Raw genomic sequence first — 24,639 nt, 5'->3', positions numbered from 1 at the left:
GGAAGGAACCAGGGTCCTCCCGAAACCCCAAGCACTTTAGAGTTAGGCAAGACATCTTCAAGGCACTATAACAGACTATGGGGGAGCAGGGGCACTACGAGGGCTCTCTTATGCAAGCATAATCACCTACACATAGGCGAGCACTGAAGAAGGTAATTATGGTCTACAGTTGGATATATAGGCGTAATTAACTTAGTTGGATAGATTTGTAATGTCAGATATAGATGGGACATGAGAGGCACAGCGGTAGTGGCATGTAATAGGCTGCAGCTGCGGAGTATGCAGAAAGAATTGACTTGCACACATTCACAGGAGAATGGATACTCAGGCCTTGCAAAAGACTTAGTTAGTGAGGATCCAAACTTCCCATCCTCCCCAGAAGGAATGCAGCCTGTGGGATTGGAACTAGACAGATGCTTAGCGCGTGGTTTTCCTCACTATAACCGAAGCACGAACTGATTCACCATGTGTCCACTGTCCGTCAAGGGTCCATGGGGTTAATCAAAGAGAAATGGGGAGTGGGTAAAATATGTATCTAAATAGGGTTTGCCTGTGTTGTGTGGCAAAATGCAGAATGGGACAATATATATCAGAAAAAGGGGAGGAAAGCGCAGACCAAGATACCGTGAGCAGGATGAGTGGAATGTTGATAGAATGGATGAAATGTTTGCACATGGATAACAATTTGTTCCTTGGGCTAGGTCTCAAGGTTGGTAAATGTCTGTAGAGCTGCAATGTGTTTTTGCATAGTTAGCAAAATGGAGAACAGGATGAGCGGCAATGTTTTTTGCATAGCTAGCAAAAGGTAGAAAGCTTGCCCTGACACAACCAGCGACAACGAAGAAAGAAGGCCTTGAAGTATCCCTATTATGGAAGGAGGACAGATTGAGCTGAAGTTATGATCAGACTCACTTTATGGGCAGCAGTAGAATTATTTCGGCCCAATCCAAACAGTCGTGCGTGAGTGTGTTGTAAAAAATGACATCACTATGACAAGCTAGACCTATATAAACTCCTGCTTGAAACCACTTTGGTGGAAGGAACAGGAAAAGGGACAGGAGAAGAATGTTCAGGCAGCAGAGTCCTTTGCTACCATCCTCATTTGTAAGATTAAACTTGCTATCCTTACAAGATCACCTTTGGCCTTATTTCCCTAGTGGGGTGTATTTATTGTGGTGGGAGTGTTTTTAGGGACATCCTCACAATATCCTCAAAAAACTCTACAAATAATTCGGGGAGATTTAAGTGTCAACAGATCTGGTAATAGAATCTGCTTGAATGTTTTGAATATAGGGATGTTCAACGAACAATTAAATACAGACATTTCCAAGATGAATAGGTCTAGAGACCACAATAGAACATGCATTGAAATCGTGATAAAGGATGCGTATGTATACATACTATCCCACGGGAAAAGGATATACCCCAATAGAAATGTGCGCTCGAGACACCCCTTTGACATAAGCATTAGAGAGAAAACAATTGCTTATAACAAAGAGCGGAAACAAATTAAACACTTTAATTTGAAGGCGACACTGTTACTGTTACTGGCCCTTTAAGGCAGCCTCTGTGAGGGGAAACGTCACTGAAGGAAGTGACGTGGGGGAGAAAGGAAGTGCCGGCGTTTCGGCAGTTACTCCTTGTATTGAATAAAAAGAAGGTACGCCATATCCACGCTGGTGTCCGTGTGTTCATTCAGGGCTATCCAGCCCCCTAACAACTGGTGACGAGGTACGTCCCCGCCAGCGGTCCTCCTTACACAGGTCGGTGATCCCACTGCGTGTCTGCTTGTGTACGCCAGTGATCCCACTGGCATACGGTCCTCCTTTCCTGCAGCCAGAAGCACCTGAGCGCCAGCGTCATGCAGCAAAGCATCCAAACTCCTCCATTTCAGAGACACGTGCGATCCTGCCGTGTGACGACTCCTGCTGCAGTCCAGTGCACCTACTCCAGGAGTCCACATGTGCGATCCTGCCGGGACCGGGACCGCCTGCACCAACAAAAAAAACAAAAACTTTTTTTTTTGTTCCCGTCTTTCTCTTCGCTTTCGTCTCCACAAACACTTGTCACAAGAAAATAACTGGGGTGATCCCACCACCAGCACCCTTCAGACAGTGGCTCCATAGGCCCAGCCCCAGATCAAGGGTGCACAGCAAGGCGAAACACTCCATGTGGTATGGAGTGACTATCCAGGTACCATCGGAGTGACTATCCAGGTACCACTAGGCCCCAGTCCATCACAGCGTGCTTGTGGGAAAAGGCGCCATCCAAGTGCATTACAAAGCAGTGCCATGCTAGGCACCAACCTATGAATGATGAGCACATCGGCTAACCAGGCGAGCTCCAGTTCACAACCAGTTCCAACGGTCTGAAGATCCACAGCATGGCGCATGCCTCCTCCTTTCTCCATGACCCCACAAGCTGATAAAGGAGCGAGGTGGGTGGAATGGCTCGAGGATTTCAACAACTTCATAGATGTCGCAGGGGAAGAAACCTCTCCACGCCCGCGCAGCATGTTCATTAACACAGCAGGTCCCGAAATAAAGACAATCAAAACTATTCCACCGACAGAACTCACTGACTTTGCAAGCCTGATAACAGCTTTAAACAAACGTCTTGTCAATGCCCCCAACAGGGATTATGAAAGATGCATCTTCAACCAGTGCACGGAGCGCAGCGATGAAATGGTCGATGAGTTTATCACAAGGCTCCGAGTCAAAGGCGCGCATTGTCAATTTGATGCATTTTCGCTAGATGAAGCAATTCGCTTGAGAGTAATTGAGGGTGTGTGTCACCAGCATTACAGAAACAACTTCTAAAAAAAACCTGTCACCATTGAGGAAGTGAGTGAGATGGCACGAATAGTAGAGAGAGTGGAGAAACAAGCCACGCATATGACAAGCACCGCAGTCAACAAACAGGATAGGAGTGACATTATAGCAGCAGTCCATGCAAGCAACATCAAGGGTAACGAAAGAATTAGCAACCCGAGCAGCACATCGACCCCACGCATGCAACGACAATGTTACAGGTGTGGGATGTCGTTTCCACATGCCTGGTCATGCCCCGCGCTCTCCCAAAAGTGCAGTAATTGTGGCAGAGAAGGACATTTTCAGTCTGTATGTAGGGAAGGGAAACCGTTTCCCACACCACGCATAGGTGCAGCTCCGCAATACAGAACATTCCAAAGGACATTTCTGAATCAATATCATCAGTCACGCCCCTACCAGCAAGGACCGAGAAGATACGTGCGAGTGATGGAAGAGATATATCCCGAGGATGACAGCCAAGAATATGAGACACAGGAACTAAATGCGCAACTGCGCGATGAGTACAACGGCCCACCGCCACTGCGACAAGGACTTCACCTCGGAGCACAGGGAAACCCTGACTATGAAGGCGACCACTACGACTTGTATGCCCAAGATCAGTTCGTAAACCTCATCATGGACGATGAGGCGGCGCAGGAGGCACCCAGAATACAGATAGACACCTGCAACAAACAATTTTGTTTTCTGATTGACTCTGGAGCAACAATGAACATAATGGGAGAGAAGGAATTCCAATTGCTTCAGAGCAAACCCACACTAACCCCAATGACCTCTAAGATATATCAATGGGGCACAGATGCCCCTTTGCACAGTGTGGGATCATTCAAAAGACGACTCACGTTTGGTGACAGGTCCGCCAACACAGTCATTCATGTCATCAGAAGCCCCACCAAAGGGCGATGCCTGCTGAGCTACAAAACTGCTTCATGTCTAGGGTTAATCAACATACCTCTCCAGGACGGTAACATCATCAAGTCATCAGCGCCCCTAATCAGAAAACAGGGACAAGTTTACAACATGGATCTGGAATCTCCTGTCACCACTACCGTCACGAAGGAGGAGATTGTGAAAGAATTACCACAACTGTGTCAAGGTCTAGGAAGGATGAAAGGCCCACCAATCAAACTGCACATTGACCCAGCAATCCGCCCAGTCCGACAACACCCGCGCAGAGTCGGGTTCCACCTACAAGAGAACCCGAAAGAACTAAAAAGAACTAAACCAACTTTTACACAATGACATCATTGAACCAGCCACGGGTCCAACGCCATGGGTCTCCCCTCTTGTAATCATCCCAAAAGAGGGTGGCCGTCTACATCTGTGCATAGACATGAGAGTAGCCAATACCGCCATACAACGAGAGCGTCACCCAGGACCGAAAATTGAGGATATGATCGTCCAACTGAATAAAGCTGTACTCTTGTCTAAATTAGATCTAAATCAAGGGTACCACCAACTCGTACTTCACCCTGAGTCATGACCCATCACTACTTTCGCATCACATAATGGACTGTTCCGCTATAAGCGGTTAAACTTCGAAAATCTTCTCGGCTGCCGAAATCTTTCATGAAACCATTCGGGCAGATAATATAGCCCATCAATTATAGTGATGACATTCTGGTTTTTGGAAAGTCACGCAGTGAACATGATGAGGCCCTTCGAGCTGCGTGCAAGGCGGTGCTGTTTCAGTAAGGCCAAGCTCAAGTTCTTTGGCCACATTTTGGCCGGACGGGATGACCCCTGACCCCGCCAAAGTCTCCACAATCTTTCATCTAGATAAACCTGGTCAGGTTGCTGACGTCAGATCATTCCTAGGAATGGCCGGATACTGCGCTCGATACATACCATATTTTGCGACCATAACTGAACCCCTCAGCCACTGCTACAAAAAGATGTCACATTCACCTGGACAAGCAAGTGTCAATCTGCCTTCAACACCATCAAACAATCCCTTGCAGAAGCTAGAAAACTTGCATATTTTGACCCTAAATGGCACACTGAAATAGTTGTAGATGCCAGCCCGGTGGGTCTGGGTGCCATCCTTGCCCATACCAGTGGACAAGACACTCCTCCGAGGCACGTGGTTGCCTATGCCAGCAGAGCCTTAGCTCCCCCAGAATCTGCATACTCCCAAGCAGAGAAAGCCTGGCAGCCGTCTGGGCGTGCAAACATTTTCATAATTTCATCATTGGAAAGAAATTCACCTCTCACTCTCTCTCTTTGGCAACCCACGAACAAAGATGCCCCCCAGGATTGAACCTGCAGATTACCTCTCAAGGCACCCATTTGGCAGCCCAACTCCAAGGCCAGCTGACTCGGAATATATCAGCTACGTCACTGCCAAAGCGCTACCCCCTGCCGTCTCCATTGAAGCCATTGCCGCAGCGTCAGCAGCAGACCCATCCATGGCTCTAGCATTTAGCCTGACGGAAAACAATAAATGGAAAGACTTCCGCAGAGCAGTTGAAAGGCACCCGGGTGCGTGCAGAGATGAGATTGAGAGACTGGCTAGAGTACATACCGAACTAGCAGACCAGGACAAGTCAGTTCTATTAAGGGGTTGCAAGAAAGTCATTCCCACGACACTGCGATCAGATGTCATCAAAACTGCCCACGAGGGCCACAGAGGGGCGGAAAACATGAAAAGACAATTAAGGTGCAACATGTGGTTCCCTTTCATGGTCGACCGATGGGTCAAGAACTGCACGGCATGCCAGTGCACTGCAAAACCAGGGCTCCCAGTGCTGCTCAGAGTGACCACCATTCCAGAACACCCATGGGAAAGAGTTGCGGTTGATTTCTACGGGCCACTCGAGGCCAGAGACTACCTACTACTATTCATCGAAGAACATTTGAGGTTTCCCATCGTAAAAAAAACGTGTCAAATCCAAGGCGTTTGCCCATGTAGCTGCCACATTTGATGAAGTCTTCAGCGAGTGGGGAATACCGGACACGATAAAATAAGATAACGGAGCGCCCTTCAGCAGACATGAGTTTGGGGTGTTCGCAAAACATGTGATTTCGCCACCAAAGAGTAACACCAAGATGACCTCAGGCCAATGGTATGGCAGAAAGGTTTATGGCATCCATCAAAAAGACCATACAAAGGGCACGCATAGAAGGGACTGACTCGCATCAAGCACCATGCAGAATGCTGAGAGACTATCAAAATACGCCTCATGAGGCCACCAACAAAACCCCAGCAGAACTCATGGTGAAATACCAACTCAGAACCAGACTGGTCAATAACCCAACATAGCGGCCTGAGGCAGACCAGGAAGTCATCAGAAGAGATGAAGAAACAAAAGAAAAAGCAAGGGAACAGACCGACAGAAGGAGGAGGGCGCAAACAAAAGAGTTCCAAATAGGAGATGAAGTGTGGTTACAACAGGTGGTGACAAAAAAGACAGACTCTCAGTTCTCACCTGAGCCACTACAGGTCGTTACGTAAAAGGGACCATGATAACAGCCGCAAATGGAGAAAAGGAAGTGACCCGGAACAGTTCTCCATTCAAACATGTCACGAGAGGAGCAGAAGAGAGGCCACCAACTGTTGATCCAGACCCCGACTATGTCGACATTCATGATGAAGCATGGGTCCCCTCGGACCACAGGTTCAACGTCAGCCAAACCCTGATGAAGACGCTGACGGTAGTTCACACCAGGAGCCGCGAAGACGACCCCAGAGAAGCATTAGGAGGCCTCCCAGATTAGTGGAGGAATGTTGACAGCATGTCAGGCAGTTAAGTTAAAGATGTTGTAAGAACCTTTCCGGGGGTGGTGTTACGGGAGGCTGGCCCTTTAAGGCAGCCTCTGTGAGGGGGAAACGTCACTGAAGGAAGGGACATGGGGGAGAAAAGAAGTGCCGGGTTTCGGCAGTTACTCCTTGTATTGAATAAAAAAAGGTACGCCAAATCCACGCTGGTGTCCTTGTGTTCATTCAGGGCTATCCAGCCCGCTAACAGACAAGAGAGGGAACTGCTTAACAAATTAAAAACTAAATATAAAAATGGGGTCAGAGCACAAAGCATCAATACATACAATACACTGGCAAAAATGTTTGCAGAGCTTTAGAAGATTCTAACTCTCAGAGATTCCAGTCCATGTATAACTCTTGGACTAAGATCACCGAGAGTGAAAAAGAACTTAATCCCATTGAAGCGACTTCCTGAATTAGGCATATAGAGACTCTCTATAATTCGCTAAATGAAAAAGATTATAACTGCCCACGAGAAACAGAATTCCTTAATAGAAATATTATGTGCATGTGGATGCTATCAAGGAACTGATGGTGAAGCTGAAGCCTTCTATAGCCCCTGGCGGAATCCCTAATATTATATTAAAATCAGATCCTGAAGTATGGGCGACAGCATTACAAATTTTTTTTGAAAATATACTCAAAACTGGAATAGTTCCACAAAGCTGGAAAGAATGAATTGTCATCCCGATCTTTAAGAAGGGAGATAGATTAGATCCCTATAACTACCACACTTTTGCACAAATTACTACGGAGCACATCAATCAGTGGAAACAAAATGAGAAAATGTTCAAGAACCAGCAAGCAGGATTCCGATAAGGCTTCAGCACACTCTCTAACCTTTGGATTCTGTCCTATTTGATAAAAGAGGCAAAACTGGACAAAGAGCAGACCTTGTATGTGTTTCGTAGACTACAAGGCCGCCTTTGATACAGTTAACAGAGTACGCCTCTGGGGGAAAACTAGAGAGCTGGGGCCTTAACCCAGCCTTGTTGCATCTCGTGAAAGAAATTTACTCAACATCTATATGAGAGTCTGAATTAATCGGGAAGGATTCCCTAGAAAGCCTATTCCTACCAACCATGGGCTCAAACAGGGATATGTGCTGGACCCACTCCTCTATAATCTCTATGTTGCAGATCTCAAAGGAAATTTTGCGAACTGTCATAATTTCCCCCCATGCGTAGCCCAGTTACCAGTATCTTGGCTCTCATATGCCGACGATTCCCTTGTCCTAGACCAAACCCTGATTAGACTCCAAAGAATACTCACAGCCTTACAGAATTTTTCCTGAGTAAATGGACTAGAAATTAATCATAAGAAAACAAATATTAAACTAAACTAAATCGAAAGAGTAGACAGCTATATCTACCTACGTTTCCCCCTTCTTTGAGACAGATAATGGCGATAAATTAGGAAATTGTGTCATCACAAAAACCCTAACAAAATGTAACGCTATAAGACATCTAAGGGAGGCTACTCCATAGAGGGCCCTCTTGAAGTCTGCAAGAATAGAATTATGGTCTACAAACTGAAACTTTTTGCTTGTTTTGCCCACACTCATAATTTAAAAGTCAATCCAACTAAGTCTTTTATTATTACGTTTGCCGATGGTAAAAAGAGAACTTTGAGCTTCACCTGGACCCTGAATGACTCAGTTATTGAATACACCCTGTCAATACAGTATCTGGGATATTCCCTTACTGACAGATATTCCATTGCTATGTGGAAGGAGGAACTGTAACAAAATCAAACCTTTGACCTCACAAATGAAGATTATTCTTCATAAGTATTGTAAGTTTTCCTTACTCCCTATTATTCAACTCCATTTACTGAAGGTTGAACCCATTATTTTATACGCCTTAGACATATGCACAATGGAAATGGATGCATACTTAGATATTATCCAGGGTAAGCTTCGGAAGAAAGTGTTGGGCTTAGCGTTATCCATCCCCAATGACCTGATATGTCATCAATTGGGATGGTTACCCCTGTCTGTCACATGGAAATGGGGCATGTTAAATAGCTATGCTACAATGTTGGTTCCTCCTAGACATTCGATGTATGAAGAGCTACATCAAATGATTATAGTTGGTAGTCCTCTTTCGATTTTAAAGTTTACCAATAAAATGAATGTACAATTTTGGTAACCAAAGAGGAGTTATGTGCTAGACTTCCTTGTTGTAAAGAGAAATTTCAAGTATACCAATAGTGTCTTCTGTGTGATAGATTGGGTACCTAGAAGTCCTTTTATGATTACGGAAAATATAGGAGAAAATGATGTGAAAGAGCAAAGTATATCCTTAAGATTCCAAGTGATAGAGCAAGGAAAATCTACATATGCGGTAAATTGAATTAACTGTATATTAATGAAAGAGTCCAATATTGGGATATTAAGGCTGCTAATGCTGTAACTGGGAATTGTCGATTTTGTAGTAATTCTAATGGGCTGGAAACATTGAAACATTTGGTGATGCATTGTCAACAATTTGAAAATCTTAGGATATGCTCATTTGATAATTATTTCACATCTAAGTCGGTTTTGTCTTGAGAACCATTATGGAGTAGATGTATGTGGGGCAACAGGGAAACTTTTGCGACGATCTCTTGGATTACAGAACTGCACCCCTATAGAGGTAATCCGCTGTGAATTGGGTACTATTAACAAAATTAACAGAGCAGTGGTATTTATAAAAATCAAAGAAGAAGGAAACACCCTGAACACAATGAATAGCAATTTTAACCTCTCTATGAATGAACGATACCCAAATATCGAACTAAAGAATTGGTTGAAAGAAGTGTTCGAGTTTCTAGACCTGATTGACTGTGATCAAATTACTATGGATAATATTTAAATACTATGGATAATATTGGGATTGCGATTAAAGAAATAAAAGAAAAAGCAGTTATATGCGATAGAGATAAGAATTTCAGAAATCTCTCTAGCTACACGCTTTAGATACGTATTCCAATCCTTCCCGATTAATGCCCCCTTCAAATATCTCCAGACTATCAGAGACAGGAAACCTAGAAGTTTTATGGTACTCATACGCTTAGGTTTGCTCCCCACCATATCTAGATTAAGATCCTGGAAAAACCTTGCTTGGGACGACAGAATTTGCAGACTGCAAATCAGAGGTGGAAACAGACAGACATTTGCTAATGCAATGCCCAAAGACCAAATACATTCTAAACAAAGCATATTGCTGTATGCGTTTCTAACTAGATAATCTGCACAGCGATCAAATATGGGTTTTATTAAATTACACTGTATACTATAAATGGCTGGAAATTGGGAAACTGCTGAACACCAATCACTAAGGTATATATCTGTTTTTAGATACAATGCCGCACTCATTACAAATAGGCAATTGTTATCATGAATTAAGAACATGAAATGGATTGTAGCATATTTTTCTCAGCTGTGTAATATGTATTTCTAACTATAATGTACCATGAATTAACAATACAACTACTTTTAACTGATGGCGTGTAATTTGTATTTCCTAGTGTAATGTTTTATGAACTACTGATGTGAACATGTGTTTCTTTTGTAACTGATAGTGTGTAAGTTTTTTATGTAACTAAATACTTAAAAAAAATATCACAGTTTTTGATGGATTTTAATGTTAAAAGTCATCCATTCTTGGCTTTCTCCATACAGTTAACAATCTTTTGAAAAGAATCTGTGGCATATGTGTGAGAAACCTGAGGGTATTCTCCCGAGTAGACCTTGAGAATCCCTTATTCAGGTGGCCAGGGAAGGGCTGGTGCTCTCAGATCCTAAGCCTGGGGGTGGACGAGCGAGGGAGGATCACCTGGACAGTATTATACCAGGGAAGAAGGAGAGGAGGACGGAGTCCTTGAGGCTTTTGTAGGCTGTACCTCATATATCTCCCTTTCTCCCAATGAATCTCCCTTGCCTAAATCCACTCTGTATATGGTAAATCCCCTAGGGACCCAAAACCCATTGCAGTCAGACACTATATCTCCCAGAATACCTGTTTTCCTGTGTCCTACCCTAATACTCCCAGTCATTCTCCTTCCCGTCCCTCTGATTATTATTTCCCGAACGCCCAATCTGCTCTGACAAAACATAATTGTCCTCCCTATTCATTTCACAAACCCTGCCAAACTCACCCTTCGGAATTCACCTACCCCCACTAGGATGAAGAATATAATTCCTCACACCTTTTCGCCATCATACCCGGTAGGATACTCAGACATTCCCCCACCCCCTTTTTCGGACACAAATTTGTTCACACCGTAGAAAACAACAGACTAACACTAGAGTCGTTTACCTGACATGTCCTGACACAAAGGTCAGGTAGAATGAGGCAATTGACAGGAAACACGCACACCTGACGGCCCTTTCTCTTCCTCACGGGGATAAAAGGTGGAACATGAGAGCACACAAAGAGCAAGGCAAACCGCATGACAAGACAGCTATCCCAGGGCGGCAATTCAAGAGGAGGAAAAGGGCAGCAAGAAGCAAAGGGGAGACAAGGAGAGCAGCAACCTTGCAGTTTCCGACCCAGACCCGCGAAGGCTCCCAAAAATGAATCATAAGACCGCGAACAATAGCCAGCGTGTGTTGCAGCAGATGTCTATGGTACATGGAGCACGCTTACATTGATAATCAGGGCAGGGAGAGACGCTTGCTATCGTGGTACCGTCCTTGACTCCAGAGACAAGAAAAGTCAAGCGGTTCATCACAGCCGGTGAGTCGAGGGAGAACCGATAAGAAACTGAACTGTGTTGAACAAGTGGCACCTTAAAGGAAGAATTTTAGGGGACAACTAGCTGCAGAGCGATCCGGCACTACATGGGTGCTCTTGCGAGAGACTCTGCATGAGTCCCCCCCATTTGTTGAAACTACCAATACCAGAAGGCCTTAGGAGAGCAGGTGGTCATACAGGGGTCTAGCAAAACCCTCTGTACTGTCGAAAGTCTTTGACCGACAAAACCATTGGAAAACTAAGGGAACTGAATCCCACATAGCGAGAAAGTAAAGGAACTGCCAAACTGGAAAACATGAACGTGATGGAGGGATGCCTGCAGAACAGGACGAGGCATGATGCTCTAAAGAACACTGTGATGACGAGAGTGAATTCGATGGAGGGATGTCCACAGTGGGCCTTAGACGCCAGGACTGATTTCTACTATGAGCCTGGCACCTGAGGCGCCAGGACTGAACCCAGATAGCCCCTAGCCGAGGCTGCTGAGGTTTTACTAAATGTCTAGATGCCTGCTCCCGGGGCTGATGGGCTTGGTCCGGATGCCTGGGGGTAGGCATCATGACAACCACGTTCTACATTGTCAAAGAGTGCTGAGAGAGCCATGAGATCAGCAAGGTACAAACACCATCATCGTTTCAGTACATGATCCCATACAGCTACCAAAGCCGATTCTGTTCAATGGCATGGTCTGAAGCCAAATTTAATAGTGTCTAAATTGTGATGTTTTTCAAAATGCTTTTGCAGTTGTGATGGAACCACTTTTGCAAACATTGTTGCTGGCCTGGGAAGGCCTGCTATCAGTCGATAGTTTTGTAGCAAACCTGGGTCAAGCAATGGCTTCTCTAGAAGGGGGTGACCTTGGACTACTTTAAGAGTGCCGGACAACCCCTTGTTTAATTGAGAGATTCATGCCAGTATAGGGCCACAGTTAAAACTAGTGGCTTTTTAATGCAGAAAGATCCAATAAAAAGCAACCCCCAACAAAATTGTAGAGAAGTTGAACATTGCTTTAGAACCAGGGTAAAACTGGCTTCACTAATTTGATGGATTTTATTAATTTTGTTTAGAAAACAATTACATTAATTTGTCAATTTGCTCATTGGGACAGTTTCCAAAATCATATCAGAAGTATGACAATGTGTACTTATATTTGCAAACAATTCCCTGGGCCGATTTATAGCATTATTATATGTTGTTTAGCAAGAAACTGTATTATGCTTTAAAGTTGACCTTTTATACATCTTTAAGGCCAGCAAGCAGAAGCAGGGCAATGCCATCCTTTATGTTTTCACCAATTCTTTTCATTCCCTTGATAAACTTGTTTTAAAGTTGTTTGATATTTTGAATGTTTGGTCTGCATAGGTGCAAGAAAAATTATTAGTTACTTACCGCAGTGACTAACGTACTCCTAGTCCATAGTCACCTTTCCTCCATACTGCATGGGCGACCCTCGCGAGGGATGGGAGACAACTTTTTTCACCAGAAAAAAATCTTCCCCTTTAAATTTAGAGCTGTGCGGGGGCGTGGCCCTGGGCGCATGCGCTCCCCTGACTCCGCCCACCAGTGCCACTCCGTCCCCATTGACGCGTCGACAATATTACCATTGACTAATGACACCAGCTTTATTAGGGGGGAGGATGGTGGGACGTATGGGGTTAAGAGGGACTATGGACTAGGAATACGTTAAGTTAGTCACTACGGTGAGTAACTTATAATTACTCCTACGTCCCGTCTCCTCCATACTGCATGGGCGATTACAACTGAAAGTAGCCCCAGGGTGGAGAGGTGACTAGGTATGATGTCTAGGTTAGCAGACGTAGCTGCTTTAGTGTGACCTGCTCAGGAACCACACTGCAAGGCATAATTTCTGAGGGGCGGGGTGGATGACCCTGCCTCCCTGTTGCGATAGAAGATGAGCTGGGCCCAGTGGAAGGTGAATCAGAGGCTGGTCCGAGAAGCTGAGCAGCTCCGAGAACCATGGTCTTGCAGGCTACCACGTAGCTTACAGAATGATGCTGAGGTGACATGACTCCCTTATCTTGCAGATCACCCTGTGGACCAGGGGAAAATACATATGTGTTGATGCTGTTCCATTACAACTGTAAGGCGTCGCCCTGGGAGCCGAGGCCCTGTCCCTGCCAGGACGCGAACTCAGTGCACTTTTTGTTGTACCAGGTGGCGAAAAGATCCACCTGGGGATGCCCCCATCTGTTCACTTGCCATTCGTAATTGTCCACACCCAATCTGCTGAGTCTGTCCGCCTCCTGGTTGGACTCCCCCGGGAGGTGGATTGCACTCAAATGAATGGTTGTTCTCTAGAGCTCACTCCCAAATGCTGACTGCCAGACTGCATAGGGGAGGAGACCTGGTGCCACCCTGCTTGTTGATGTAATACATGCCAGTGGAATTGTCCCTTTGAATGAGGATCGCCTTGCCACTGATAAGGGGCAGAAAGGCTTTGAGTGCGAGCCAGATCGCCTTCAACTCTAGTCAATTGATATGGGCCTCCTGCGCCTGAAGGGATCAAACTCCATGGACGCTGTTGTTGTCCAGGGTAGCCCACCCTAGTCCTCCAAGGAGGAATCCTTGGTGATGGTAAATTGAGGTGCTGACTGTCGGAAGGGCATGCCAATCCGCAAGTTGCTGTCCATGCTCAAATGGACAAAGTCTTGGTGGAGAAAAGGAGGAATGCTGGCAAGCTCCGCTTGAGAACCCCGCTCCCGACACCATGAGGCTGTGAAGTACAGCTGTAATCTTCTCATTTTCAGCCTTGTGTTAGGCACTGCCAGTAAGAATACTGCCATGATACCCAGGAGCTTCTGGTAGCACCAAGCTGAGAAGCCCGCTCTGCTGAGCAAGTGCCCTGTGGCCCTCTTGATGGCTGTGATCTTGACCTCTGAAGGGAAAACTCTCTCGGAGCTCGTGTCCCAGATGAGGCCCAGGAAAGTAACGCTCTGAGTAGTCTGCAGCTGAGACTTGTTGAGATTGATGGAAAATCCCAATTCGTGGAGTGTATTCATGTGGGCGGAGGTGGTGTGCTGGACCGCCTCTGGGGATCTCGCCCGGACAAGCCAGTTGTCCAAGTACAGGTAGACATGGTGACCCTGGGCCATGAGAAGGGCCGCCACTCCATTCATCAGCCGGATAAAGACCCTGGCGGCTGAATTGAGGCCGAAGGGTAGAACCTTGTATTGGAAATGGAAGCCCATGATCCTGAACCTCAGGAAGGACCTGTGAGGCTGCCAAACGGGACGTGTAGGTAAGCGTACTTAAGGCCCAAGGAGCACATTCAGTCGCCCCTGCACAGTGTCTCTGCATTATGCCCTGCATAACCATCTTGAACTTTTGAAGCAGGAGGGAAAGGTTCAGGTTGGAAAGGGCCTACAAAGCTCTCAGGCCCTTTCCAACCTGGAAAGGCTGGGACTTCTTCCACGGCCTGGCTCTCTACGAGCGATCGAATTTCCACCAGAATTGTTGTCCCAATCTGTGGGAGTGGAGGGGAGGAGAGCGAGGAACCGGTAGTCGGTAACCCGTGGACACTACGGATAGAATCCAGGGGTCCGCGAACCTTGCGCGCCAATACTGTGCGTGAAGGGCAAGCTTGCCCCCCCCCCCCCTAACTGAGACAAGTGTCATGCCTTCTTTCCCTCTGGTGCTGGGGCTGAGGAGAGGGACTGAAAAATGGCCTTATTCCCTGCCTTGTGTTTGCGGCGGCGCTGACTCGGAGACCGGTCTGGCTGCCTGGATTTCGTTCCTGGAAGCCACAGAACCCGAAGAAAGCCTGCCCCTTGTCGGACCACTGGTGCGTCTGGTTGCATGTCTTGGGCGTGGCCTTCGTGAGAATAGATCGGGATTTCGCAGTCTGGGAACTTTTGTTCTTCTTGTTAAACTCCTCATCAGTGGTGGAATGAAAAAGGTCGCCACCCTCGCATGGAAGGTCCAATATGCGTTCCTGGACGTCCGGGGTTGAACTTGGTCCCTCGTAACCAGGCCGTCCTTCTCATGTCCGTGGCAATGCAGATGGCACGGCCTGAGGTGTCTGGCGTCTGCATTAGACTGACTAAGGTGCAGAGATGCATTGGAATAAACCTTTTTTCCATACGCCTCCAAGATCATCTCCTCCTTGCATAAAAGCACGGAAGACGAGGTAGCCAAGGACGACTGAGGCCTGGAGTAGAGTGCAGCCGTTGCAATCACCGAAGAGTGTGGCTGAGGGTGTGCCCACAGCAAGAGTGGACCCCCTTCAGTTGCCTGTACTTGGCGCTGAGGAGCCGAATGGTAGGCTGTGCCGAATGGGGTTTAAGCCATCACTTTTTGGCCAAAGCAACTACGTCCTTTTGCTTCGGGATCCCCGTTCTGGCCGCAGGGCATAACGGGAGGACCTCAGCCAGGACCCACACCTCAGGTTGTTCCACCTCGGGTTGTGGAAGTGCCAAGTATTCGGCCAAACTTGCAATTCGTTCATGGAAGGCTGTGGCTGAATATGGCATGTCGGGCTGCATGCCACGTGCCTGGGTCGTGGTGCTCGTGTTGCTGGGCCCTGGCCTCCTCTTGGATTCTTGTTGGTCACCTCAGTACAAGGCCTGGTAGGCGTAGTGCCCTTGTCTGTGTCACCGGTAGTGCTGCGTACAGGCGCCACCTCAGACATTTGTCCGGTAGTAGGGCATAGCCCCATGGGTGGACACCGGGTAAAAAGAACCTTGTGGTTCCCCCTCAGCACTGTCTCCGGAAAGGATCTAGGGACCCCTCGGCCTGGCGGCCGGTAGCTGAATGAGCCTCGGTACCTGTGCTGGTGAGAGAACCTGATCGAGTCCTGGGAAAGGAGTCACCCTTGCAGGATGCAATGGGAAAAAAAGCAACCCTACCTTGAGCCTTGACCTGTGTTTGACTAAGTTCTTCAAGTACTCTGGAGGCGACTTCTCGAAGAGCTCCCTCCACCGAGCTAACCTGTTCTTCAGAGCACGCAGTGTAAGCGCGTCACACACGGCACAACCCTCCCAGCCTTGTTCGGGGCCAAGGAAGCAGAGGAAAAGAGCGTGGGGGTCAGACGCAGGGAAGAGCCCTTCGCAGGCCGGGGAGGAGCGTGGCGCCAGAGGACCGAGACCGGATTAAGACCAGAAAACAGAAGACAAAAGACGGTATCCGCGGAAGAGTTGTGGAATTACAAGGCCAAAGCCAAACCCAGGAGCGCTGGTGAAAGTGACCCATTCCAGTCAACACGGAAAAGAGGACTGGGGAGTGGTGCCAGTGGGCGAAGTCAGGGGGCCGCGCCTCTAAATTTAAAGGGGAAGAAGATTTTTTCTGGTGAAAAAGGTTCCCCTAGCGAGGAACACCCATGCAGTATGGAAGAAAGGGGACGGGAAGAAGGAGTATTATTTGTAGTTTGTTCGTGTTTGCTAAAATGTCTTGCTCGCAGGATGATTCCACAGTAAAAGTACCAAGACAAAGCAACGGCTTGTCCCGTAAAACTAGTTAGGTCCTTAGTGTTGCATAAAAAGATCTCTGAAAGGGATAACTTGTCAGGATAAGACAGAGGCAAACCTGATACGAAAACAATAAACGTGGCATAGTAATCCGAACAAGTAGCTGGCATGGTTACCAGAAACTAAATGCCAGAGCCTCTACACACAATTAGATCTAGACAGTGTCCCAATCAATGTGGAGGTGAGGAGATCAAAGAGTATATATAGTGAGTGCTTGGAGAAACTCAATTTCATCAAATCCAAGCTTTCAGATATTTTATGCCACAAAATAAAATTGCCAATTAAGAGTGGTCATGAATGTCTCAAGTTATTGGTACCAGTACTGGCCGTTGGGCTTGCACCGGGCAGTTCTAGTTTTGTATCAGGGGTTTAAATTGGGGCCCGATTGCCATTTTCTCTAAAAGATATTCAAATTCCTCTACCAGTCTTTCCGGGGGGTTTGTTCATAAAGCAATTTTATTCACCTGTTTATTCTGCTTCTTCATATGGGATTCATAGCATCACAACCATCTTGGAATCCTTCATGATGGGGTCTGTGGTCTCTCAATGTGTCTCTCTCCAGCTGCACAGACAGTGGTTATCCAAACCCTTACTTTGGGAAGTTCGAGAACGGTTCTGTTTACTTTGCACTCTAATTTCCAAATGCTGTGCCAGCCGGGCCATATTTTCTTCTTGCTACTTAGGTTTTTAACGTGGGAAAATAACAATGCAATGCACTCCAGTTGTTGTTTGGATATTGGAGAAGTACCATTCAAGTTTGCACGATTGCCTTGTATCAGGTTTTGGTTAGAAATCCCGGAAGTTATTTCCACAAGTGCAATACCTCTGTATATAATACCAGGTATCTGAGGGAAGCGCAAGCCCTGGAAACCCACCTCTAAATCCAACTTCTGGGAAGAACGTTGAATGGCAGTAGGACCAGCCCACTGGCATGTGTTTTGCTCCACTCATCAAAAGGTGTAGGAAGTTCCTCCAACTCATCGCAGATGGCACCAACCAGTGTCACATCTTCACTGTCCAATGAAGAAAGCAGCAGGTAGTAGGAAATGCTAGGATTGTCACGCTCACCTGGTCTCCAAGGGGGCGTAGCACATAGTCGTATGACCGATATCTGTACTGGCGTAGTTTTGATGGTATGATGGTGTCCTCTCCCCTGTTATCTCCCCAGGAGGCGCTAGCTTGCAATGTTGAAACAAGATGTTAGCTAATGAGTGGGTTGGATTGGTCCCACTCCTTGCAACCTCCTGATGCCCGACTCCTCTCGTGCTCACCTTTGAGTGTGGTGAGGCTGGCTCTCCGTCCTGCTTGACCTTCAGCAAGGGCGCAGTAGGCTCAGTCTTTCTCTGGGCACAGTTACTTCACTGTTCCTGAGTGTCTGTTGCTGTGTTTCGGGAATGCTTCGATTAATCAGGTAAGTCTCTATCCCAATGACAGCTTGGTATAGATGCTCAAAGTCTTATTGTTCCAAGGTTTAAACGTGTTTTGTCTTTCTTGCAGACGCGGTTTCGTACGGAAGGTTAGAAGAAGAATTGACTCTCCTAGGATGCTGAGCTGGTTGTCTCCAAATGAGCGCGGATGAATGGCGCTGGATGGCTGAACAATTGTTCGTTTTTTTATTGTGCGCGACTAACCTGCTGTTTTCTGTTCCCTTTTTGCAGGCGCGGCCCGGCCCCAAGGTGAAGAATAGAAGAACCGCTCCGAAGTAACCCGGAGGAATGCAGAATCCCGGGTGAGTATTGGATGCCTGCACAGAAGTCCTTTTCCAACAGGGGCGGCGGTCGGAAGATCAGCTGGAGACGAGACCGATGGACGGAATTGCAGGTAAGGCCTTTGTCGCTGTAGTAACACCTGCTGTTCTCCTTTTCTTCTTCCAGGCACCGATGGATGGAAATCTCAGACGGGCGTGGCTGTAGAAACTCGAGGACAGAGCAGACACAGTGAGCGTTACGCTGCAGGAGTGCAGAATAATGCGAAGCATCTTCTGCCTGCAGGGTGTGGCTTAAATAGCCTTGCAAGTAGTTCCAGGTAAAGTAGTCCCTTTACCACACCCTGTCTCTCAGGAAAAGTAGTCCCTCTGCCACACCCTGGATATACAGAAGGCTCAACCTCACTAGGCAGATTAAGTAGTTCCATAAATTCATCCCATTTCATGAGCCTGGCGCCAATGGCGCCAGGACTGAGTCCATGAAGCTCTGGGGCACTTCCTTGGGGCCTGACAAGTCCTTCTGCGTGACAGGGACTGGGGTGGGCCCAACAGCTCCAGGGGCTTCGAGCACGCACCGTGTCAGGATAGGCAGGAGGATAACACCATGTTTAAAAAGTCTATTGAGGCCAACTGAAAAACATTCCACTGTGATGGAGTAGATAAGAGGTTGGGAAGACCAGCCAAACTATGCACCTCCTCTCGTGTCAGAATAGACACCTAAACTGAACCAGCTGCAAGAGTTCTAGACCAGTGACTGTGCTATTTGGAAGATGAGGAGCAGGCTTGAGAGGATAAAGCTTCACAACTAGACACAAAACTATCTTCTTTTCTCTCTCCCTTTACTTACGTCCCAGGCAGTGTTACTGAACCGAAAACTCCATTCAGGTCTTGTAGGTCACACAATCCTTCTCTGCCTTTGGGTGCTTCAACTAACAAGAACTGCAATTCTTGGTCTTGTGGTGCTATCCCCCAACCACTACACAGTGTGGATGAGTGTCTGAGAGAGACATTCAGCTACCCCACTTCCTTCTAGGTTTCATTCCAGAAATGGGTGGAGGCATGTGCAGTGACAAGTTCATTAAAAGGCTGTTCCAAAAAATATCCTGTCATCTGCAACTGCGGAAAAAAGGAGCCAAGTTCAAGGAGCATATGTGTTTTTTAAAATATATATACGTAGATACCACTTCTGGTGCCAAGTTCGCCATCTATCATGTGACCGAGTTGGTACAGAGCAATGTGATTGCCCCTCGTGGCTCTGGAATACAGAATTCAGACAAGTCTACAGCTGGAGGTGAGTTCTAAAGCAGAGGAATCTGTGGGAGGAAGGTAGACATTAAATATTGTATATGTGGACAGCAACATCATAACTGCATCTAGATATGGCATGTAGGATTGTCAACTTAAAGACACACTTCCAGTGCACACAGCAGCAAAAACACACAGACTTACCAATCAAGCCTTCAATGTCGATATTGAAATGTTTGCACTTAAAGTCTGGATCAGCACCATTCTTGTGTAGAATTATCTGGGACACGCATTCATCTATCAGCTTGTAGTACTGAGGTCTACCAAAGTGGGGGAGAAAAGTAAGGGGACATATAGTAACAAGATCATTCCTTCATAGCCAACTTCTCCCACTAGAACATTAATAGTTTTGTTTTCAAAATTGAAAGAATAAACTATTCATCAACAGCATTACATAGTTCGGATGGTTAAATGTTTTAAGCTAGTTTTCAGTAAAGACTCATTGTTTTACATCTTAGAGTTGCTTCATTTTAAAGGTGATCTTTAAGTCACTGAATTAGACAGAAAACAGCTCCCCGCCTTACTTTAGTTCTCATGTATTTTACATTTATTTTATTAGGAAGAAGTTGCCATGCTTCCAACCTGCTGATCCTCCATCCCTCCCTTTTAATGGTTTATCCCTCCCTGCCCCACTTACCTGCAATCACACACATCTCATCCGAATGCTTTGAAAATACCAATGGAGAACACAACAAATACTGCAATTCCTGCTCACCCTCTTCCCTTGCATTCTACACACTCCAGATCCCTCAATTAAAGGTCTATTCTCTTTAACCTACCTCCACACCCAATGTAGATAATTTTGGACAATTTGATGTCAGTTTAAGGCAATTACCTCCAAAATAGGCATTTCCTAAAATAGGGAGTTCTGAACCTATAATTGCTTTGTAAATGGTAAAAGCTTTGGTAGTGATTGAAATTAAATGTTGTAGAAGGAAAGTAACCACCCCCATTTAGCCTCAATTTACTCAGGTTACAATTCGAGAGTTTATTAGCACTACAATAATTATCTTTGAAAAAAGAAAGAAATTAGAATGCTTTTCTGATTTTTAATAAAACATGTGACCAAGGATCAAAAGACCATATGAGTCAGAAAGGAGGTTCAACACCAATATGTCAGCAAAACAATCTAGATGGGATGATCTTGTATTTGCATTAAAGTGGCCCCAACACAACAGGAAAGACTACTGTGAGAATGGCCCAGGTAAACTTTGTTAGGATGGTTAAAGGATACAGTTGCAGGCCCTTGGCTTTCTAAAGATACTAGTCACCCTTAACTTCCCTAGTCTGTTGACTAGGCTCTAGAGTATAGCTTCTTGTGCAGCCCTTCACCCCCAACCCACAAAAAGAAAGCTTAGGGATAGAGGCCTTCAAGTGTCTATTATTCAGTCTAAAACTCAAAAGCAGCAGTAGTGCTAAATGCTATCAGGAAGGGATGGAAATGGCATAAGGTTCTTTGTCAAAGTACTACCTATACTTTTCAAAACCTCCCAAAACCAATGCACAGGAGTATGCAGCCCTCATCTCGATTACTCAGCACAAGCGAAATAAAGTCACGGTTGACTCAGTGTCTCAGTCCACAGTATATAAATCCAAACTTGCTTCTTAGCTTTTAGAGACAGAGAGCTAGCAGCCTAATCACTTATTTGGCAAAGCTTGGGATTTAGGACACCCACTCTTTCTAGGCAAGTCTTGAGATATAGCGCCTGATTAGCTTCTTGACCAATCTTATATCAGCAAGTATTTATTATTTACACTTTGCTTATCGTAATACCCTATACAAATTCCTAAAAGCAAGTGCTTCTTCTCGCTTAAAGTTTGTCAGGCTGTGACATTTTCACCCACTGGATCACCCCCCCTCCTCTGGGTTCCATGTGGTAATATCCCTGCAAAAATATCGCCATACAAGAATGGCGCCGTTTTTTTTTAAGTGATATTAACCCATGGAACTTGCTGGGGACACCGCTGCAACCCCCATATTTTTTTAAAGGGAGCGGAGGACACACCTGCAAGCCCCACTCCCATTAATATCGCCCATGGCCTTTACCGGCGACCACATATATGGAGATATTTGTGGGGATAATATTACCCAATACCCTCCTCGGCCAAAGCTTCCAGGCCTTTACAGGATCTTGGTTCTCTACCTTAGTCGCAGGCTCCTGCCAGGGTCTGAGATATAGTCCTTAGAAGGCTTGCATCAGTCCTCCTTCCTTTAAAATCTGGTCTCACCCATTGTCTGAGATATGGCACTCAGAAAGCTTCTAGCCTCTGGGTCCTTCTCGACTTCTGCTGCTGAATCCTGCTGGCTTTTGGTTCGCTAACCCATTTTGACACCCTACCTGCATTAGACTGGGGATTTTAATATTAGGCTTGATTATCTAACAAGACTCTTGAATGATGATTGTGTAATCCCCCCTTCAATTGCTGTGGAATTGGACCTACTTTGTGCACCCCATAAGGGGTGCCTGAACGTCCCCTTATTTCCCCAGGTGCTTGTATTCAATTCTCATCCTATGACAAAATCCTATTACTCTTTTTAGCGTTCCGGCCATGGGCGTAAAAACAAACATGCCATTGTGAATCAGGTAGAAAAGCCTGATAGGCCTGCAGTCTACCACACACTCCCTATCCAGGGCTCATCCCCATCAGGTGAGGCTTCACTATTTGTGCAAGCAAGCAGTCTCTGCCAGTGTGTGTAACTGGGCATAGAACAGTCATTGCTTGTGTCACAGTATGCCTGCATGCTCAGAGACAGCACCATTTGCCCTGACATTTGTTGTGAAGGTCTTCCTGATTCTTGCCTTCGGAAGGGGTCCTCTGGTCAAACCAGTGTTTAAGGACAGGGAAGGGTGTAGTGTGAAGCCAGAGCGGTATCTGAGTAGGGGACCCTGAATCATCATTCTTCCACAAGTGGTGAAATTGCTGGATGGCACCTGCTATCAAGACTGAAGATGGTGTAAGGGCTGTGGAAGAAATGAAGTTCTGATGCCAAACAAGAATGGTTTGAGAAGGAAGTTGAGCAGAGGGAATCATCAAGCATTCAAGAGATGTTACTCCTTTCTAACCTTAATACCAGTACCAGAAGCAGGCTGGGCTCTAACCGCTTCCGTTACTAATACATTTGATGTTCTGAGGGCTATAAAGAAATGGTCGCACAAAGTGACAGTCACATATTGTAATTTGTTTTCCAAGATAAAAAAAAAGAACATTGATTCCAAGAAGGATTGGATGAAGTGGCTTGCAACAAAGTAACCTACAACAAGGCTTTCAAAAAACAAGACTTGAGTAAAGCAGAACTTCTGCAGTTCGAGTTAAGGTCTGTTACCATTCCTTTACAAATGCTGTATCCAAAAGCCCTTATTAAAAAAACAAATGATTTACCATTTATCGTTCCCACAGACTCTTCTGATTGCAAAATAGCTCAAGACAGATATGAGTACAGAGTATTTCAATAGCTGGTAGGACGAAAATTGAACCATTTAGAAGAATCTCTACTTCAGGGCTTGATTGAGGGGTTAGAGGGCTATGACCCAAATGCATGGGAGGAGGAAACGTTCTGACAGGTGTTTACAAGGAGTTCAGTATGATAGACTGCATCCATAGGGTTAGACTGCATCCATAGGGTTGGACTGCACAGGAACATCTAAGCCAAGAGGAGTGTTCATGAGCTGCATTCCTTCAGAATCAAGAGTGGATTCAGAAGGTAGTGAGGGAGATGGGCTACTACATTCCTTATCATAGTAATTTTCTCTGCATCTACCAAGATTCCTCTACAGTGGGTTACAAATAATATCAAGCATCTGTACTTTGCCGATGTCAGATTACTATTTAGCGGGAAGGGTAATGCGGCTAGGGTGACGCAGATGATGGTGTTGGGACTTGAGCCGGAGGAGGCAGAAGACCATTATCAGAGAGGAGACAAACAGCACGAGGGAATAAAGCAACTGATGGCTATTGTTGAGGGGGCCTCACACCACCCCACCCACAAGCATACCACCAAGATGACAGATGCCACCCACTGGAGCAGCCCCACAGATAATAAATGGATGACATCAAAGTAATCATGAAGAGGTGACTGGTTCCATGTGATAAAATAACGAAAACATGAATTATAAATAATGAAAAAATAATGTATTTTTGGGGGGGTTTCAATTTGGGAGGGTCAGCCCCCCAATCCCCGTTTCCCTTGCTTTATTATCTCCTCCCCACCTGTTTTAATCCTGTATCCTAACCTCATATATACTTTTTACAGAAAAGTCGATTTTTTTGTTATTTTGAATTCAGGTGATTCGTTATACTCAATTCGTTAAAATCACTTTATACCGAGGCGACATGGCTGAACACACACGTAGAGGCATTAGCCAGGTGCAAAAGAACACATGAATTGCTCGCAGAAACCTAAAAGCAACTAACATGAACAGCTATGAAAATAAAGATGGAAGCCACATCTGCATTGAAATGAATGGAAGACATTAGAAAGGCTCAAAACACAGGAAGAGGCCTCACACACCGATTTCCCTGAGAAACACAAAGCAGAGCTACCAGTGCAGTCGCTGTGCCCAACCTTGTCAAGGACACTGGGAGACAGCGTTTCGAGTCAACAGAAAAGATAGAACACCTGCAAGGGTTGGGCGCTGAAATTCTTCATAAATGCAAGAAGAGAGCTCAATTCTGCAGTGCCTACACACGTGATCTGAACCTGGGGAACAAGGCCCATTCATCCGAGGCAGGCAGAAACTGTTGTTCCCATCAAACTGCAGATAGAAGGTGCACAAATGTGACACATACGAAGCTGGAGGCTGGAATGTCCTTGCTCAGG

At 46.0% G+C, this 24,639-nt stretch overlaps 1 protein-coding gene across 1 annotated transcript in view; it reads right to left on the bottom strand.

Annotated features, from left to right (window-relative positions):
• Positions 1–24,639, bottom strand: part of DIAPH1 (diaphanous related formin 1) — a 1,645,861-nt gene that overhangs the window by 771,734 nt on the left and 849,488 nt on the right. Inside the window, exon 13 of the mRNA XM_069654133.1 lies at positions 19,965–20,080. Within this exon, the coding sequence (XP_069510234.1) occupies positions 19,965–20,080 (116 nt within the window). The remainder of the gene's footprint in view (positions 1–19,964; positions 20,081–24,639) is intronic.

Source organism: Ambystoma mexicanum, chromosome 3q, assembly GCF_040938575.1.
Source record: "Ambystoma mexicanum isolate Mex_15411 chromosome 3q, UKY_AmexF1_1, whole genome shotgun sequence".
NCBI classification, from domain to species: Eukaryota; Metazoa; Chordata; class Amphibia; order Caudata; family Ambystomatidae; genus Ambystoma; species Ambystoma mexicanum.
The sequence above is the reverse complement of the archived record's forward strand: the minus strand, read 5'-3'. Positions and strand labels throughout refer to the sequence as shown.